Here is a 20234-nt window from a genome sequence, read left to right on the forward strand (position 1 = left end):
AATTGCACAGCGTAGGAATAAAATCGTATATTACATGATACTGAATTTAAGACTCAGAGATTTTCCCCTGGAAATATTGCAGCATTCAAAATGCTATCTTCCAACTTTGGTATTTCATTACAAAATGAGGGACTCAGTGCTAACTGGTGCTCTTCAGGCTATTCAGACAAGCTTGACTGTATCTACGTGAAAGCAACAGCCCAAAAGTAAGACAGTGCTTGCATCCCAGAGACCTGAGTTCAACACCATCACTGGATCATTGTCCAAAGGTCTAGAGAAGCAGATATGAATTGGAAAGCAAAACCCAGCATTTAGCAAGATGCTCCCATGCATGTGTCTACAGGGAGCCTCCATTAACATTACGGCTGAACTTCTAAAGAGGTGGCTAGACATTTTGCACAGCACACCTCCTGGCCCATTACTTACAGTAGTTTATTAGCGCAGACACCAAAGTATGACTTATGCAGTAAGAGTTTATGACAGCACAGTGCTGGTATGAGAGGACTGCACTTCATTAGAACATATTTTCTGACATCGTGTATTCTTCATTAACTTTTAAACATTTTACTAATTAGATTTCACTTTGTGAAATGGACACTAAGTGGGATGGCTTTTATCCTGGCTCCTACTCAGTGAGAGATTATGGGATTGTGGCAGCAAATGTTAATTGAAAATACAGCAGTAGCTGAGTTCTGCCACTGCCCTTCTCTTCCTGCTGCCCTTTTCAAGACTGAAGGCTGCCATTATTGTTTCATTCCTTTGACCTCTTATAAGGGCAGCACAGAAAGGTCAAGCTGCTCTTTTCTTTCCTCTCCTCCAGATCCTGTGAGGTTCAGACAGAGCAGCAAGCAGTCCTCTCCAAATCTCATAGTTTTCTTATTAGTGAATACCTCCTCGGATACTTGTGCTCTTAGCTGCAGTTTATTTTTCTCCTACTAATACATCCAAAATAAGGCATCTCCAATCCTCCAGGCACTGAGATTACCTCTTAATATCAGATGACTAACAACTCCCATGTAATAAGGCACCTAAAGCAAAACACGATATAATCCCACCACAGTTTCACCCAAATCCTCCTGTTGCTGCCTCTCAGTCCCTCTATCTCTTGTTACATGGAGACAAAAGAGAGGAAACAAGCAGCCAGTCCTGAAAGTTCAAGAGCTCCACAGGAACTGCCTCCATCTTCCCACTTAACTGTTGTTTAAGCCTGATAGCCCCAACTACTCAAAGCCTGCATGACCACTGACACCCTGCGTGTCTGCCTCTGCACAGTAACTCTGGATTTCACTGGGTAATTTAAAACTAATTTCATTGAAAAGCCAAAGTCTCAGACAGAAGGATACATTTCATGAAGCTCAGCAGGTAGCTAATAGAAGAGAGCCCCTGCTGGCACTCAGAGTGTAGGGAAGGATCAAATTATCTCCCTGTTGTTCAGTTTGCCCAGAACCTGGGATGAAGTAGCAAACATGTGGGCCAAGACAGATGCAATGACTGGACTGGAAATGTGCATGTAACTTTAAACCAGACAAGGTATGTTCTCTTTCCACCACCTGGCGTGGCAGAAGCTGGTAGAAAATACAGGAAGGAGCTCTGAATCGAACTTAACTTCAGAAGTCACTATAAAAAGTGCATCCAGGGACATGAGAAAAGGATGTGGATAGTTAGAAAGACAGGTGAGAAAGATATCACAGAGCAGGAAGACTTCTAAGAGACATGGCAGAACCTGCTGCTAAAGGAATGGAAAAAATTGTAGAGTATTGATGACAAATCCATTGCTAAGCAGACTTCACTACACACAGAAATAACAATAGGGCTGTAGCTTACGTCCCTTCATTGGCAACAAATATAAAAATATATATCAGAAAGAGCTTCTTATATGGGTTCACTCCCATTATTCAGCTTGCAATATCAAAATCAACAGCTTCAAGTGAATGTGGAAGACGACTGCACAAATGGCCTTCTGGGGCAACGAGTTGTTGTTCAGCTTTTATTGATACCAGTGAAATGTGATCAATAAATGCAATCACATCACCTTCAAACGCCCAGCCAAATCTAGCTAATTCATAATAAATGAGAGTGTCAGCACTTGCTCTATTCAGGTGTCAACATTTTTAGGTTGAATTCATATAAAAAATTTGCTAGTAAAATTTTTCCAGTGTTACCTTTCATTTAGTAAATAGAGTATTTGTGCTACTCCCTCCAGAACCACTAGAGTATCCTCATACAGGCCTCATAAGGGCATTTATGAAAACATCCATTAAATCTCTGCATATGAAATCAAGCTGGTCCTCTGCAGCAATGTCTTTATTAATTCACATATTTTCTTATTAAGAGATTTAGTACTCTCACTACTGTTAATAGAATGAGAACAGTATCTTGTTAAGAAGAAATACAGTATCCATAGAAAGAATGCTCTAGAGAGGAATATTTCCATGGGGCCTACAGGTTGTTGGGACAGGATTCCAATGAGAGAGACTGCTGTGTCCAAGAAGCTGCCTCTCTTTGCTCACACAAGAAATATTGCTGACCCTGAGTTCAATTAAATGCAGCCCTTAAGCTTCATTTGCATAAGCAATGAGTTTGATGTTAAATATCCCTCACGCATTAGGAACAGAGGAATGTACTGTTTTCATATAACCTGGATGTGGGTACAAGTGCTTTGGAAAACCCAAAGCAAACACATTGTATGGGTTTCTTAAGGTATCTGAGTACAACTTGAAAATCCATTAAGCAGCAACTGAAAAATCTGGATTAAAATTCCACAAATGTTACAGTCTACTCATTTGCTCATCCTCATGTTAAGACATTTTCAGGCAGAATAATATGGAATCTGGATCACTGAAGTAAGAACATCAGCTCAATCTAAGCTGAAATACCTTTTTATTCCAATAAGGAAGCCGTGCTTTCTTTCTGCTCCCATACGGAAACCATACATGCTGCAACAAGCATACTGGGAACTGATGCCACCTATTCTAATGTCTGATGTGCCCACACTGGTAATGCTCCTATGAAACATGATTTTAGGCACAGTGGCACATGAGGAATTACACTACTTTTTTCATGTCCTCACAGCTAATACTTAATATGTAGACTGATCACAGAAGGAACATTTTAATAGTTGGTGAATTGTCATGCTGGGACCTTCAACTGTTTGGAACAGAGGATTATTTGCAGACAGTTGCTGCTGTTCAATTATGCATTTTTGTTTTGTGATGCATATAACCTGTCACCATATTCACAAATTCAAGATTTCCCAGTGGGAGAAGTCTTAAAGATAGGACTTCTATTGCTTTCATGCCTTATCAAAATGGAGGCAAGTAGCACATGTGTTCAGCAATACCTTGGGAAATACACCGAGTTTAATCCTGCAGTGCTCAGAAATTTTAGTATTTGCTGCTATCAGTATAATAATGGTTTAAGGCAGTATGCTAAACTCGGGTCTGTTCTGTGTTCCAGACACAAAATCATTTGGAGGAGTAGGAAACAACACAGGGAGGCTACCAAATTCCAGACTAAAAGGGTAATACACATCAGAAAACTCCCTCAAAAGAACAATCATTAATTTCTTTGGCTTACACGTTATCAACCATTTTTGTGAAGCCAACCAAACAAGCAAACCAAAAACCAAACCAGCAACAAAACTCCATATCCTAAGCAGTAAAAAAAAAAAAAAAAAGCCACTTTCTTTCAAAATAGAAGAAGCTGCCAGTTTTGCAGCTGTTTCTTACAGCATCTGCCCACAACACGGCCCATCAGCAATAACTGCAGGCACAGAAAATCACTGTGTGTCCTTCTGAAACACTACTGACCTTGGTGCCTGCCAGGCCTTCCTTTGCCTCTGACAAGTCTTTCACACGTCGCATTAAGTAAAAAGGAGACCACATGCAGGCACCACTTAGATTTGCCCCATTCCATCAGGAGTTTTGATTCTTTCCATATGTTAAAAATAGAAATGCATTAAGTCGCTGACAGACTGAGTCATAGTTCTTGATATGGAGATGTACAATAACATCACAAAAGTGGACACAAACCAAAGCCTCTTAGCTTGCTAGATGACATCAAGACATCAAGCCTTATAAAAACTAAAATGCAGATCCAAGCTCTGTCTTGTACACTCACTTCTATTGGTGCTGTGTAGGAAGTAGGATGGGGCACATGCCAAAGGCAGGCCAGCTTTGCTTGCACATTATTGTACAGAAGGATATCAACACAGCTTTCACATTTCACAACTTTCTTTGTTTAACATCAAAGTTTCTTCCCGAAGCCCCAGTGAGGACTGGGACATCCTTTTCTCTGAGGGCTGAGTAGATAGTTGTTATACAGTCTTATTCTGGCCTGAAGATTTCTGCATTCCCAGACAAGATATAGACTGCCAGCTTTGACAACATTTCACGAACCTCTTTTTGATTAAAAATGTGCTCAGAAAACAGTCCATTAAAACTGAACGAAAGGTCAAGTCTCCATTTGGGTAATTATCTTGTTTTCAAGAGCGATCAGAGAGAACCATGGTAACATATTGTGGATTAGTATCTGCCACCATATGGCACTTCAAAATGACAAACAGCAACAATACATATATTTTGTTAAAGAAGCAAATTGTAAGCAATTTAAAAGACTGCTTTACAAAACCAGCCCTTGGTATTAAATACAAGAAACCTGTGGGATAATACGTTGTCACATCAGGACTGCAAAACCTAACAAACCATTCCTCCATTTCCCCTCTTCCACACACCACGAGCAGGCTAAAAATCAGAAAGTCATGAATGGATTTTTAATTAGTTTTTTTTACCTTTTGCTTGCTTCAAACCACTGACATGGTGCAAGATCACTTCTGAGGTTCTTCTGAAAGATGTACTGCATTTTTTTCCTCTTAGAGTTCTCGTGTAAGCCAGGTCATTAGGAAACAGTCAGCAGCAGGGCTGGCAGCACACATGGTACATCAGGCTGAGGAACAAGGCTTGCAAGGCTGCCGTGTCCTGCACGTGGGGAAGGGCAGAAAGCTCCCCAGGGCAACGTGGAGCCTCAGCCTGCAGCCCTGTACACAGCTCCAAGGTAGAAACTTGGTGGAAGGTCATCTCCAGAACAACTCTTGCTGCCCTGCAAGCCTCTCACGGATCTCGGGCACCACAGAGCCCAAGTCAGGTACCAGGAACCTAATAGCAGGAATACAACCTGCAGAACCATCGACCACCATAACTGCCAACCTGTCTCCTGCTGCCCTAGAGAGAAGCACATGGGGAACAGCCAATCCTTTGCCTTATCTGGAGATTGACACTCCACTTCTCTAATGAAATCCCAGCTCTCAGTCCATGCCCCGCCCAAAGGGGGCTGCCTGTGGCAGCCATCTTAGTGCTGCCTCGTGCTACAGCTGGGCTGGGAACGGTTCTGAGTATCATCGTGTGCAGGCAGAGACCTACCCCAAAATACGACAAGCTGAGATATTCCAATAAAAACAAGCCCTGTGAACAAACACATGGACGCTGTGCAATCCTACCTTATCATTCCAATTACACTCTCCTAATCTACGAAATTGAAAGGTAATGAGCAGTATTTCCTTAAACCACATTAAATAACACTGTCAAAATGCAAATTTATTCATTAAGTATAAATGAGTATGTTAAATATTCATGAATTGTTGCTTGCAGTATATAATTAATCCCATGTTCTGTGTGTCCAAAAGCATTTAGGAGATAAAGAGTTGAGAAAGCACTGCTGTAGAATGATAACATTTAAAACGTGTTTTTAAAAGTAGAGGTCATCAGCCCTTTGGATCCTAAACTATTACCAGCGCTTATAATTCAGTGTAGTACCTCTTCAGCATGTATACACACTTTCATGATTCAAGGCTTGTATCCTCAACCCTTTGCTGTCTAATAATCTATGCAAGGAAAGAAATACTTGAGAGCGGAAGGTGCTATTAAATTATCCCATTCACTGCCAGCACACTGAAATTAATACCCTGCTTTCCACGTTTTAAAAATTTCAAGAATTGCAAAGCTGCCCTTGAAAAGTGATGCAGTTTGACTTCCTGCCTCTCCTTGTTCTGATAAACTGCACTCTGACACTTGAAACATCTCTATGTGTGGCTGCCATTTCAAGTGTCTTGAAAGATAAAACAAAGGTTTCAGCACCAGAAAAAGGCTGGCCTCTATTTTCTGTTCTTTATGGCCACTTGGGGATCATAGAATATCCTGAGTTGGAAGGGACTCATAAAGGTAATTAAGTCCAACTCCTGGCTTCACACTGTACCACCCCAAAATCAGATCATATGACTGAAAGAGTTGTTCAGACACTTCTTCATCTCCAGCAAGCCTGGTACCATGACCACTGCCCTGGGGTACCTGTACCAGTGCCTGTCCATCCTCTCAGTGAAGAACCTTGTCCTGGTTTCCAACCAGAACATCTCCTCTTGTAGCTTTATGTTAAACTCTTGCTGTTGTTAAACTACATGCGGTTGGTAGACGGCTAGATCTCTCTGCAAGGCCCTTCCACCCTTGACAGAGTCAACAGCTCCTCCTAATTTAGTATCATCAGCAAACTTGCTCAAAATACTGTCTAGTCCTATATCCAAGTCATTTATGAAAATGTTAAAGAGAACTGGCCCCAAAATGAAGCCCTGGGAAATCCCTCTAAATGACTGGCCACCAATCTAATGTAACCCTATTTACAAAAACCCTTTGGGCCCAATCCACCAGCAACTGCTCACTTATCACATAGTATCTTTGTCTAGCTGTATGCTGGACATTTTGTCCAGAAGGATTGTGGCATGCCATCCTGTAGTTTGTCACCGGTGTGCCTGATTTCATTTATTTAACCCTTCAAATATAATTTAAAGCCCTATCAATCAGCATAAAAATCCCTTTTTTCCTCCTGAGAAAGGGATATCTCTTCAGGCACCAGCAGACCTGATGTGTAGACCTTCCTATGATCAAGAAACACCAAATTCTACTGGTTACACCAGCCTCAGAGGCACATGTCAACCTCCTGGATGTGCCTTTCTGCTACTGAAAAGAGAATCGAAATAACTACCTGTAAACTCTCCCACAAATTAATGTGCCATATCCTGACTGACGCTCCATGCCCTGTTGGCCTCCTCTCTTTGCTGCACTCCTGGTTGCAGTCAGATAGGAAGAACAAGTCTAACATTAAGCTGTGAGTACATTCCATTATTGATGCCAATGAGAAATACAGCAAAAAAGAGCTGGGATGCTGCGGCCCAATGTCCTTATCTTAAATATTCACTCTTTCCTCTGCTGTTCTTAAATTCCTGCTGCTTCTTTTCATGTAATTGAAGTTAAGCTTTTAGAAATTCTTCTCTTTGTCAGTCTACTTCAAACTTTATGGAAAGAATGTTTGAGGTACTGATGAGAAGAACTGATTTTTTAAAGATAGCATTAAGAAATAACAAAAAAATAAAACCATCGTAGCAATTACCAGCACAATTACTTGATCTCAGTGCTTACCACAGACAGCTTTCAGCCAGTAATGCAAGTTAAATCCCATTCTCTCTACAACATTTTCAGAAACAAAATGTACATGGCAGCAACGTGATCTACGACCTTTTAGTGCATGAAATTCTTACAATGTCAGAGAGAGAGAGAGGGAGAGATAATTAATCAACATAGTACCAAAAGTGATTCATAATTCCGTGTAACTCAACCTGCCATCTGCAGTACAGGCCATAGAAATTAGATAGTTAAGAGGTATGAGGCTATGATCTGTCAACGTGCTTCATGTTTTCCCTTGCACAAAATGTAACAAATGCTGTATCATTTGCGTACTAATGTGTTTTGTTAATTCAGAGCCAGCAAGAGTATATAACAAGGCATTATACTGTAACATGAAGGCATAGCCTATAAAGTTACATATTAGAGTATTTTCAGTTCTACTGCTACAGTATCTAGGAAGTCAGCTACAAAATTTGCCTCCTGAAGATACTGTAGCAGTAGAACTGAGGAGATTATAATACAATTGGTGTAACAATTCCTAATACAACAGGTACCAATACATGGGAGAAGGAAGCAGTCAGCCTTTGTGCTAGTCCAAACACTGTTGATACTGAGTTTACAAGACATTTGTGATAAATGCCTTGGTTGTAATTAAAAAGCTGTGTAAGTCTACCCAGATGTGTTGTAACCAGTACCTTATCTGCTCTGCCAAGATGAGGACAGACCTCACCTGTCAAAGCCAATTAATTTAGATAGCTCTTCCCTGGACAGGAGAAGAGTTAATCAGCAATTCTCTGGTAGAATGTTTTGCTTTTTCCAGTGAAGAATGCTAGTTGGTTGTCATTTAAATCTCCCATAGAAAGGTACAGAATTTGATCAATCTTCTGACAAAACAAGTCCGTTCTTAATGTTTCATTTTTTGACAGTTCCTCTGCTCATTTTATACACTGGCTGAGAGCCTAGACTCTATAGTTCTCAAATTCTGCCAGAGGAGAGATGGAAGCTGTTAGCCCTGAGACTGGGATGGCCATGGAACTCTGACTTCTCTGTGCAATGGTAAAAAGAAGCACCCAGACAAGTGTGTTAAAACAGCCTACATTTTCACCTGAATACAGGATAGCTGTCCCCTTTCTCCCATTCCCCCCCCTCCAAATTTTGGAATCATCCAGACATGGAAGCTGCTTTTCATGAAAGGGTAGTTAATGATAACATGTAGCCAAACCAATTTGAGGAAAGACTGCTTTGTGAAGGAAAAATAGATAAAAGTACAGCATTCTTGAAGCCTGAATTCAAGGGAACATGTTGCTAAACAAGAAGAATGTCTGCAAAATCCTCGAGGATATTATCCTTGGCTGGCAAATAAAGGAAGACAGGATACAACAAAATAATACTGAACATGGCACATCTGTCTTTTGAGGTAGGAGAAAGGACAGCATAGTTTGAGTTGCCTCCTGTTCAGTGAAAAGGCAAACAGTCTGTGAGGGAAGAGGCTGAAAATGAGTGCTCACAGGAGAACTGAAGCAAAACAGGACAGGAAGTCCTCATCCAGCATGAAACCAAGATGGTAAAACTGAAATTCTTCAAGGATGAGCAGATTTTCTATAAAGCAATACTGAAGAGTCTGGGTAAAAATGGAAAAGGAATCAGAATTACCTAATTTCTAATTAAGTGTAGCTGGTATTATTGGAAACAGATGGGAAGAACTGCAGAAGTGGAACTTAAAAATCAATGGTTATAACTTGATTTGGAAAGATCAAGTAGGGAAAAGAGAAAGAAGTGCTGAACTCTATAGTAAAAAAGATATAGTCTGTTTTCAGGACACTGGCAGCTCAGAAGCAAATGATTTTGTATGCAATGGATCGCTATTCTTAACACATAAAAACCAAAATGGAATAGTAGCTGCTGTCTGCAAATCACCAAATCATAGTCGAGAGTAGGATGACTGGGTGCCTTAGCACCTTCTCTAATGTGTAGGAGCAAAAAGCTGTGCTATCATCTAAGATTTCAGTCTGCCTGACATATGCTTAAAGTTTCATGATGTTGGTACTTCTCTGTAGAATTTTTGAACATTATATATGAACATTTCTTAAACCAAAAGTGAAAATCTCAAAAATGGGGAACTTACTGTGAGACCAGAGAGCTTGATAAAAGAACTATTAGTTGTCTTGATGATAGCTTCGTTGCTCTTTACAAAGAGGCATAAGGAGAATGAAACCCAACAGTAATATGGATGGTGCGGTCATTTTACTGACCTGAAAATGACTGCAAAGGAGAATCAGCAGGGAGAGAGAATTGATCAATAATTGGAAAATACAAATATTTTATTAAGTATCTGCAAAATTAGGAAAGAAAGCTGTGTGCATTAAAGAAAATAAAAAAGGTCTTTCTCAAAAGGTTGATGAAAGTCTCTGTGTAATTGTAAATCAATGCAACGAAGAAAGAAAGTTGTTAATGCTGAACATAGAGTAGAAGTAGGGAATTACATAAATAATACCTCTGATAAGGATAGACAAGTTGTAAGGAGAAATTTATGCTCAGAGGATTAAGGGCAATATTTTTCAAATACCTCAGGAATCCTGACAATGGTACCGGATCTCTATCTGATTACCTTGGAAGATTTGTTAAGAACAATGAAGGCAAGAAAAATAGAGTTCAATAAGTATTTGTGTTTGGTATTTAAGAAAAAGACAGACAATTAGTAATGCTCTGTGAGGATGATGATGAATTACCATGCAAAAGAAATACATGGGAAAGCAAGGATGAAAGCTACTAAAATGAGATTTGCATAGGAAACTTCAGATTACTTTTATCCAAGTGATTTTAAAGAGCTGACTGAAGAGTCTGTGCAGTTATTACTGTTTTGACATTTTTGTTTCTTTTTTTCCTAAGTCTTGGAATAATTGGGAAAGTTCCAGAAAGGTGGAGAAAACTTACGTTGTGTTAATGTTTAAGAAGGATAAACTTACTGACCTAGATAATTACAGTCCTGTCAGGCTGAAATTGATCTGGAGCGAAGTAATAGAATGGCTGACAGGGTACTGAATAACTAACTAATTAAAGAAGAGAAATTCTTTAAATGCCACTCTAGGTACAATATGAATAATAGATACTGTCAGACACATTGGTCTTTTTTTTTTTTCCATTGTGACTACAAGCAAAACACAACACTATTGAGATATTTTGATTCTGTATGACATTTGATGTAGTATTCATGACATTTGAGTTGCAAAACGATGATAACACAAAACTGACATGTCACACATCAGGTGAACTAAAAATGGGTTAACTGACATTTCAAAATGTAAATTTAGAAGGGGGATGGTCACAGAATAGGTATCCTGTTGGAATAGCTCTCTGGGCATACTCTAGTTGATATTTTCATCAACAGTAAGGAAGAAAAACGAAAGATTTGCAGAAGACTCAGTCATCCAGGGGATCGGTCAGGAACAAAAAGAACAGATCACTGACTCTTGTTGACAAAGGATTAGTGGGATATCTGGCACGAACAAATAAAGTACAATCCATGTGTAAAGCCACAGGAACAAAAACTTCAGGCATGTAGGCTGGCTATTCCATAAGGGTTTGAAAATATCTAATAGGAATAATTCAGTTATTACACAATTCTTTAGCTGAGTATCTGGTTCAGTGACAAACAATTCATTAAATTATTGTTCTCATCCCATGCCACTACTGTTAGTTATGAATGTACTTCAAGAGCAACATACAAAACCAACTGTCCTGCATTGTAAAAGCTTGAAACAGATACCTCATACATCATGAAATTAGTACATATCCACAGCCCACAATGCAGTGGTTCTAAAGGGACCACTACAGTACATTCAGAGAGTATATCTGGAAAATAACATGTAAGTTCTTAATAAGCCCCATGGCAGCATATCAAATTTGAAGGACCCTCAAAGCTGAGCATGTGAATGGCACTTCTTCCCTTTAATTTTAATCTTACCACAAAAATTCTCTTTCCTTCCCCTCACTGTGGCTGATGAAACAGCACAGTTTCTAAAAGAAAGAAATTTTTATGCCATACTTTTCTATGTTAGGATTGAAAGTGAGTACCAGAATCAAGCCTCAGATCACAGTTGCTGCATTATATATGGCAATGCTATAGACATACCTGCAATCTCCAGTCCTTCCACAAACCCTGTTAGTCTATATATGTTTAATTCAGCACACAGAGTTCAAGCTAAGGCCATTGAAGCACGTTGCTTTTTACTGATAACCTTAGCTGGGCAATAATACTGGAGAATTAGGGGCTAATGGGACTTGCACTTCCTTTCTTTTCTTAGCAAACAGGGTCGGCTGCATGATGGAGTTCTGTAGGTCCCCCTTGAGCTCATGTCAATGTTGCAGCTGTAAGTGAAACTTTGTGACATTTCATGAGGCACGATATCTCCCATAGCCTTTCAGTCTCCCAAAAGTATGTTGAGCACGTAGTGAACGTCCACCAAGGGTTTGAATGACCTGACTTCTCGAAGTGCTTCAGTCTGAGGAAGTGCTTGGAGAACGTACTCTTTAGGGATGGGATCTAACGTACTTCTACACAGAAGTGAAAACACGAATTCTTACATTTGTAGGTCATGTTTCCCAGAATTACTCGTTTTTTCTGGGATAGATGTCAAAGACATAATTCATGTTCACGTGCAGCAGATTATTTGGGAACTTCTCTGAAAGTATTGCAGATGTCAGCATGGTGAGGCAGTGGGTGTTGCGTGTCAGCAGTGACAGCAGGTCACCTCCGTACAGATTTTTACAAGCACAGCATGCAGGCTCTTGTTCATCTTGGACAAAAACACACAGCTAATGGTGGTGACTATGTTGAAGAGTAGTGTTTTGTAGCTGAGAATTTGCTCTATCAAATGGTGTTATTATTCTCTTTGTAGCTGTTGCAGTTTCCAAGGAAATAAACAAGATGCATTACTTTTGGAGCAACCTACAGAATACTTTCTAGAACAAAGCTCTTGGTTACTTTGAGTGCAGTGAACTGCCAGGTATGATCACAATGGCATACAAATCAATGTGAATAAAAGTGCTCAGCACAGAACTGTACACATATTATGTCAGACAAAAGATCAAAATATCCACCAGGAGGGATTGGAAAAGTGTCTACATTTATTTGTATTTTAGAATAACCCAGGCACAATTTTCAAGTACATAGAAGCACATTCTCCAAATGGGAGCAAAAAGGTAAGTGATGTGTAGCAAGAAAACAATTAGCAAAATATGTAAAATAAGTATGAACAGCATGAGATCTTTCTGAGTGTACCGTGCTACCTAATATGAATGCACTCTTCAGCACTACAAAAACACAACCAAAAACCCCATGTAATAAGTAGCATAAAATGAACTTCCTACAGGAGTTTGTTAGGAGCATATAATAGCAACTGTGTAAGAACAGAAGAATGCTTGTATACTGTATATACATTCACATAAACACAGATACACACATGTAACCGCAAGGCCACGAGAAAAAGGAATCGGAAAATTTATGAAGGGAATTTGAAGGGAAGGCAGTATATTGAAAATAAAAAATAAAAAAGAAGGCTTGCTAATGCATTTTCATGGTGAAAACCACATCAGGAAGTGGAATCACAATTGACTCTTCATCAAACTTTCCCTGTTGCATCCAGACTGGGTTACACAGTCCTATACCACATTCCTGGCTTGGATGCTACCTTGGGAGGAACTCAGGAACTCTCATCTCACATGATCTCATATTTCAAAGGAAAATACATGAGTAGAGGGAGTCCATGGAAAGCCTAAGGGGGTTGGAGGAGGTGGGAAGGGCTTTTATTTATCTGAAAGTTGGAATCGTAGGCCCTTCACTTTCCTGTGGGGCAGTCCACTGGATTGCCATTAAACTAAAAGATGTGCTCCAGTAACCAGTTGCATTCAGCCCGTAGGAACAAACTAGTTTGGGCATCAAGTATTTAGCACTATCAGTTTCAGGCTATAGAGCTTATCCAGCTGAGCTCACTTCTCACTAATGTAGACACAGGCTTTGAAAATATACAAACTAACATGAAACAACAAGTACTATAGCTTATATTTGCCATGTAAGAGATTAGACTTCTTTGTTCTGTCTCACCACCGTCTGGAAAAAAGGGTTTCCCTGTAGACACTCCTCATGTTTGCAGATCTATGAGTGTCTGTGTGAGGAGGGAATAGATGAACATTCAAAACAACAGTGAGCACAATTTTTTCTCTCTATGCGACTCCACAACTACTATTTTCAGCAGCATTATGAAAGAACTACAGGCATCTCAGTTACTCTTGTACATGTACAGTTCCTGCTACAGAGATGCCATAGACGTCCAAAACTTGATTGCTGCCCTGCCAACACCTCAGTGCTAGCCATGTAAATAAAGTCATTTGGTTACACTTAGACCTGAGGTTTTCCTTATAGCAGAACACAAAACTGTGTGGTATGTTCACAAAAGCAAGTTTAACTATTTCTGGTATTTTAATAGTAAATATTTCCCAACTGGCTTCAACAATTTGTACTCTGCCAGCTGCTAATGGCACTCACAGGGCTCCAGCAAAGTGCACTGGATGACACATGATACGAAAAAAAGAAAATGCACTATTTTTGCTGCTTAAACTAAGTCTACACACAACTTACATTATTTATTATAGTGCCAGAATAAAATACATAACATGCTGTCATGCATAATACATGGTAAGAACATGCATTAGTTCAACTTTACAGTCAGTATAGGGCCAGTAAATCAGGACAGCAGTGGCAGGTGCTGACAGCTGCATATCTTCCTCAATTCCCAGAAATAGCAGCAAGGAAGAATAAAAAGTAAAATCAGCTGTTTAAAACACTCTCGAAATGGTGACTCCTTGTGAGTCAACCTTGCAACAAATAACAAAAGCCAGTGATCTCTTTCCCACCTCGTTTAAAGACACTGAGTTCAGCACCTGAGCTGCAAGGTGACACTGCCAACCTGACAGAGTCTGCTGCTCCTCAGTCCTGGGTCAGCACCAGCACTCTGCTGTTCCCACAGAAGGTGAGGACAGAGCAAACTTCATGCTGTGCAAATCAGCTGGAGAATGCATACCATGCAGTGGGGCTGGATGAGCCTACAGAAGCTGGGTGAGCGGGGCCAGGGATGCCACACAGATTATTATGTCTTCCACAGAAGCCTTATCTTTCACTGGGGAAAAACAGTGTCTTTCTCCATCAGCTTGTTTCTGGAGGGTTTGCCTAGAGGCTCCAGTGCAGAACAGACACAGGAGACTTCTGTGGATTATGCAAGACAAAGCTTACAAAAAGCTTGTTTTTCTCTGTGTCATTAGCTATACATCGAAACAATACCCAGAGAAATGTAGAGGAACCTGGTGGCTGGCTATTCAGCATATCATTATTCACTCCCCTATGGTTAAGTTGCATTCCTCTGTACCCTCTCAGGAATGAAGGAACAGAATGAGACACATCTGCTGAAAATGAAACACTTTCTGCTCGAAAGAGCTAACTCTGCCTAGTCAGGAAAAACAGCTCTTTTTTAGTAAATTCACCATTTTCTGATGTACGCTGTATATGGCAATGACCACAGAGAATTCTCTGTAATCCTTTGGCACTGACACTGGAGTTTCACTCTGCAGGGTACCCTCAAGTTCATCATTAACAAATCTCAGATTTGCTCAATCCCAACTAAAGACGTGTGTACTTTCTAAGCTACATACAGAAAAAAAGGTCAGTAGCATTTAAGCATCAATATGCAAGGTGGTAAGGGCACCATCCAGTTATAATTCATGAGCGATTACTTCATTAATTTTACGTACCTGAATATTTCCTTTGAGCACTTGTGATCTGCTGCTGGCTGTCTGCGTGTATGACCATACTGTCTGTCTAGCCCTCCAAGTGCTGGATGCTCTTCTCCTTAACATCACTATCTTCACAGACAAAACACCGCTTACCAATGTAATCAGAAGTGCAAAATTGTGCTGGGATTGGTGCACTACTCACAGTCTGAACTTGCCAAAGTGATTTCTGTTAGTTTTGAACTGAGTCCTCAGAAACACTTAAGCCTTCAACTGACAATTCAAATCATACAAGGCTGACTTCTTCTTCCGTGAGGTTGCATAGATAGAAATTCTGACAACACAGAACATTCCTCTGCCTTTTCCTGCAAGGGCATTTTCTCCTTGGTGGTAATTACTGTGGGAGAGAGTGGAACAATTCTAGAGCTAAAGGCATTCAGAAAAAGAGAACTCCTGGAAAAATATGTGCAGGAGAGATGAAGGGGTACTGCGCTCTTGAAGAATTTTAGGGGCTTTTTTTCAGAAGTTGGAACACCATCTGCTCCTCAGTAGAACTCTTCCTCAATCCTTCCTGCTTTCTGATGTACCTGACACAAGCGCTCTGCAGATGGAATCTCCCAGCCCAGATGGGAAGGGAATTTGGCTGGATATAGAAACCGCTATTTTCTTTCTGCTAAGAGGCCTTTGTGTAAGCAGAGGGAAGTGATCTGGACACCTTCTGGGGATGAAAAGGTTGAGATCATTTTTGGTACATTGTTTTGGAATACAAAATCCACTTATTTAATTATCTATTTTCATTATTTGGTTAATTATCTGTGAATTGGTAACTAGCTGATCCAAAAGCTGGAAGAAAATTTCTGCTCCTATTTAAAAATAATTTTTCTGAAAAGTAAAATCAGATGTTAACACAACATGGAATCTATTAAAACTTAAACTTTTAGAAAGATGAAGGCTGTGGCAAGCTGAAAAATATATATACTTTTAAAAATGTATTTTGAATGGTCAACTAAATTAGGGAAGAAACATCTGGTGACTACTGAGTTGCCTAATGGCAAAAAAAAAACCATCAAATTATTTCTAAGTATTTCTCTATTAGCAGCAACATGAAGATCTATTTTGAAAAACTAAGGTAAACTCCCTGCTTGTTCCATATACATAACTAGTTGATTAAAGTAGGACTGCTTGAATGAATAAGCAATTAGAATCTGATTACATTCAGGTAAACTGTAGTAGGCTTTACTTTAAAGAATTAATAAATGATTCTCAGCTGATGTCTTAAGCGCTCTCAGAAGGTGAATCATCAAGATCTGTTATCATACAGACAAGCAGTGAAATGTTTTCTTGATACTACAGTGCTGATCTTTAACAAATTTCTGCCAAGTCATTTCTTTGTAGAACCATCTCCAACACAGTGGTCACAGTTCCTTAATCATATAATAAAAAAACATGTAAATATGTGTTTAGTTTATGCTAAAGACAGGCTCATTTAAATAATGGAACTGATGTTCATTTACTGTTAATGAAGCCTGGTGCAGTGTTTCTGAAAGCAGATCTCTTAGCACAAATCCAAGCCTCACTACAAACAGAGAGCAACACTTTTGATCTGTGACAACCGCACTATAACAATCTTCTCAATTTTGCTGTACATTTCACTGTTCCTAGAGCTATATTTTTCTAAGCTACTCGTAGCATGAGATATTATTTCATACCACGTGCAAGCACTCTACAAAGAGCTGCAGCATGAAACTCAGTTTACAATGCATTGACAAGCCGTAACTGCCTTAAAAATTTTCTCAGGCTTAAAAACTGCCTTGCGTGTGAATGTAACTCAGGCAGAGTCCTTACGCTGTGCTTCCTGAAGAGGAAGTCTATGCTTTGTAAGAATACTTCTCATGTAAGTCTAGTCAGCCCAACTGCACCGTGCAGCACTTTCTTTGTATCATTCTCTTAGCCCAAATACCTTCTAAACCCAAGTCCAGATTGACTTTCCAGCTCCTCTTCCCACAGGGGGCTTTAGATTGTCCTGTGTTTCCCTCTACAAAATGTGGGATGTTGTTCCTAGTTCTGCGTGCCTCGCTTTCTTCAAATCCTGCATTATAATTCCTTTACTAGCTTTCTGTCTATCCAGCCATCCATCTGAACTGGGAAGATTAATATGTAAATAACAATAAATCAAGCTCACTGTCTTTTACTTCTACAACCCTTCATGCATCCATGACCCTTTCACCACTGGATTTTATCCTGTGCTTTATTAGACTACGATTGGTTTTAAACTCCAGGGACAAGAAGCAGCCACTTTAGAAGTATTATTTCTATATTAGAGCATAGCCTGTATCCTTCAGTTATGTTAGGCATCTCTTCTGCAAGGCAGTATACAAATGCAATACATTGCAAATGTGAGTGTCTGTCTCAAAAGATTACAAGAAAGTCAGTCAAGATAGGGAGTAGGAAAATGTCATTGTTCTCCTCTTCCAAGCAAGAAGATGAGACATCAAGTCACACAGGTCTGGGACAGAGTCTATATTTCAGTATAGATATTTATCTGCAATTGTAACAATGGCCCCAGCCTTTGGCAACCAGCACGAACACTTACAGCACAAAAGCAAACAGTGAAAGATAAGCTATATTAAAAATAAAATCAGCAAGCTACATTTACAGGAGAAAATACAAAGGGCAAGGGGTGATACACCCTGGCATCAGCTATCAACAGGAAGAAGAAACCAATGGTCAGAAGGAGAAACACCGGTAATGAGATTTTGTTCCCATCCTCAGAGAGTTGCAGCTGATGATGAGAATATACATATGTCATGAACATATAAAATATAAATTTATATGTACAAATATACAACAGGAAAAAGTATACAAATACTTACATGTAAAAATATCTTTTTTACTTTCCTCTTTTCATGATTTACAAAAGCATACAAAGTTTCCTATTGGTTAATGTTAAAGTAGTGAGTAAACCCTGTGTGTCATGTTCCACACGTAATTCTTTCAAGTGTTCACAGTATTGGCTATTACAGTGTTGAATCTGACATTCCAGATGTTAAAATATTCTTAGGACACATTCTAAACTTAAAGCATTCATTTAAATACAGTTTAAATAAAATCCATGGTCATATTACAAATGAATCTGCTGCAGTTGAAAACTTTCTGTGAGAGTAAGCTTGGAAATGCATATTTCAACTAGAGATGAGTTAAAACTCTTGGTCTGCTTCTTGATGTGTAGATAATACAAGGCGCTGAGTTCTTTCAACTCCATCTGAAGCGACACAGCTAAGGGAGCTTAGTATTACAAATTATCCTCAGTAGGAATGAGGATGCACAGAGCAATCTGCCATCAGATCCACACATGCCATCGCTTTCTACAAATACCCAGTGGACAAGAATAAATGACAGGTACCATTGTTTTTGTGGTAAGAATAAATGCACTGTAGCATTCATTATCAGCAATGTGCTTTATGGACTCATATTAATCCTCACAACTCCCTTGTGAGGTAGATAGGTATCATCCCTATTTCTAAAGGTGGAGAAGCTGGAAAGACAAATTATGATGGCTAAGAGGGAAATACTGTCAGTACTGCCTTCGGATGTTGGAACAACTCAGAGGCATGACTGGAGAAAATGGAGATGCTTACCTGACAGCCTTACTCTAACCAGCTTGGATATGGACAGCAGGTTAGTTACACCAGCCAAAAGTTCAGTGTGGGCTGTAAAAGAGAGCCAAGTCCCACACTGCTGGAGCAAAACTGTTGGAAAGCAGTTTCAAAAAGCAAAAAACACATCATCCAAGATGGTGCAGGCTGATCAGGATGCAAAGAAGCTGAATTTTAGAAGGTATGAATTAATCAAGAATCTTGAGCAAGTAATATTTTCTCATGTGAGAGCTGTGTGCAGTTCAAGAACCATGTTTAGATCATCTGTAATTTTAGCATACACCCAAGTGCTAACACGTGTCAAAGTATTTAGATATTTTTTAACATTTGCTCACTCACAGAAAAGACAACTAAACTTTGGAAGTCTGTATAGTTCTTCATGTTTCCTTTTGTGAATAATTTGTGCTAATACCACAAATGAAACTAGTTCTGCAGTACTTTTGGTACTGCAATTGAGCCACAGCTACTCATTTTAATTAACTAAGGTGATGGACAATTTTTAGAGGACAACCAAGTTCCCTGTGTGCATCTGCTTATACAGGAAATCTCATCTGCTTTTAACTACTGAAGTAAAATCCAGTTAAAGCATAAAGTGCGTTGGATGGAGTAAAACCCTTAGAAATAACAAGCGATGTGTTTGCCTTCCACAGTTTGATTAACTTTGCTTAACAGCTGGACCATCACCCACTTTGTCTTCTGCTTTTAGTTTACTGTTATCCAGGCTGAAAAAGACTTGCCTGGTGCAAGAAAAATTATTGTAAACGGACACAATTTTGTATTATTTTGCTATTCAAGGAGAGTTAAGAAAACCAGTATCAAGATACTGTCCAGTTGGGGTGTGTAAATATTATTGCGTGCTTCTTGGCCCATTTAGCAAATACTTTCTTTTCTGTGATAAACCTGTGACCTCCATAAGGAGCATTTTCATGCAGGAAGTATTCTTCACACTCATCTCTTCCTGGCTCATAATAATGGTAGGGAACTTTGCGAAAGCCTTCTGACCTAGGGAAAGAAAAGACAGACTTAAGAATTATTTCCAAGAAGAACATTAATATACACTACACCTGAATTAACTGAAATCCCTTCCATGCATTGGCACTTCAGCTCCTTTTCTAAATTGCGTGAGGGCTTTAATTATGGCACAGTTTGTATGAATTGTACTTCAGAAAAGGAAGCTAAATGCATCTCTCAGCATATGCTGGTGTTATCAGTCAGCAAGAAGCTGAGGGGACAGATCTTCTGGTTGCTGCACATTTAGTCTGAGCCTGAGGAACTATTAGTCCACAAAGCTCCATTCCTGAGGAAAGTGTTTAGGGTTCTGGTTAGGCTGCGTCTGGACTTGATGATC

The 20234-nt window shown here is 39.5% G+C and overlaps 1 protein-coding gene across 2 annotated transcripts in view; it reads right to left on the bottom strand.

Moving 5' to 3' along the window:
• The window catches only part of ST6GALNAC3 (ST6 N-acetylgalactosaminide alpha-2,6-sialyltransferase 3), a 234979-nt gene that overhangs the window by 35636 nt on the left and 179109 nt on the right, over positions 1–20234 (bottom strand). Inside the window, exon 5 of one of the 2 annotated variants that reach the window (XM_015870357.2) lies at positions 12554–19888. The exons of the other annotated variant lie outside the window; for it this stretch is intronic. Within the exon in view, the coding sequence (XP_015725843.1) occupies positions 19702–19888 (187 nt within the window). The 3' untranslated portion in view covers positions 12554–19701. Of the gene's footprint in view, positions 1–12553; positions 19889–20234 lie in introns of those variants that run through there. 2 annotated transcript variants of the gene reach the window in all.

This window comes from Coturnix japonica, chromosome 8, assembly GCF_001577835.2.
Source record: "Coturnix japonica isolate 7356 chromosome 8, Coturnix japonica 2.1, whole genome shotgun sequence".
In the NCBI taxonomy this organism is placed as follows: domain Eukaryota; kingdom Metazoa; phylum Chordata; class Aves; order Galliformes; family Phasianidae; genus Coturnix; species Coturnix japonica.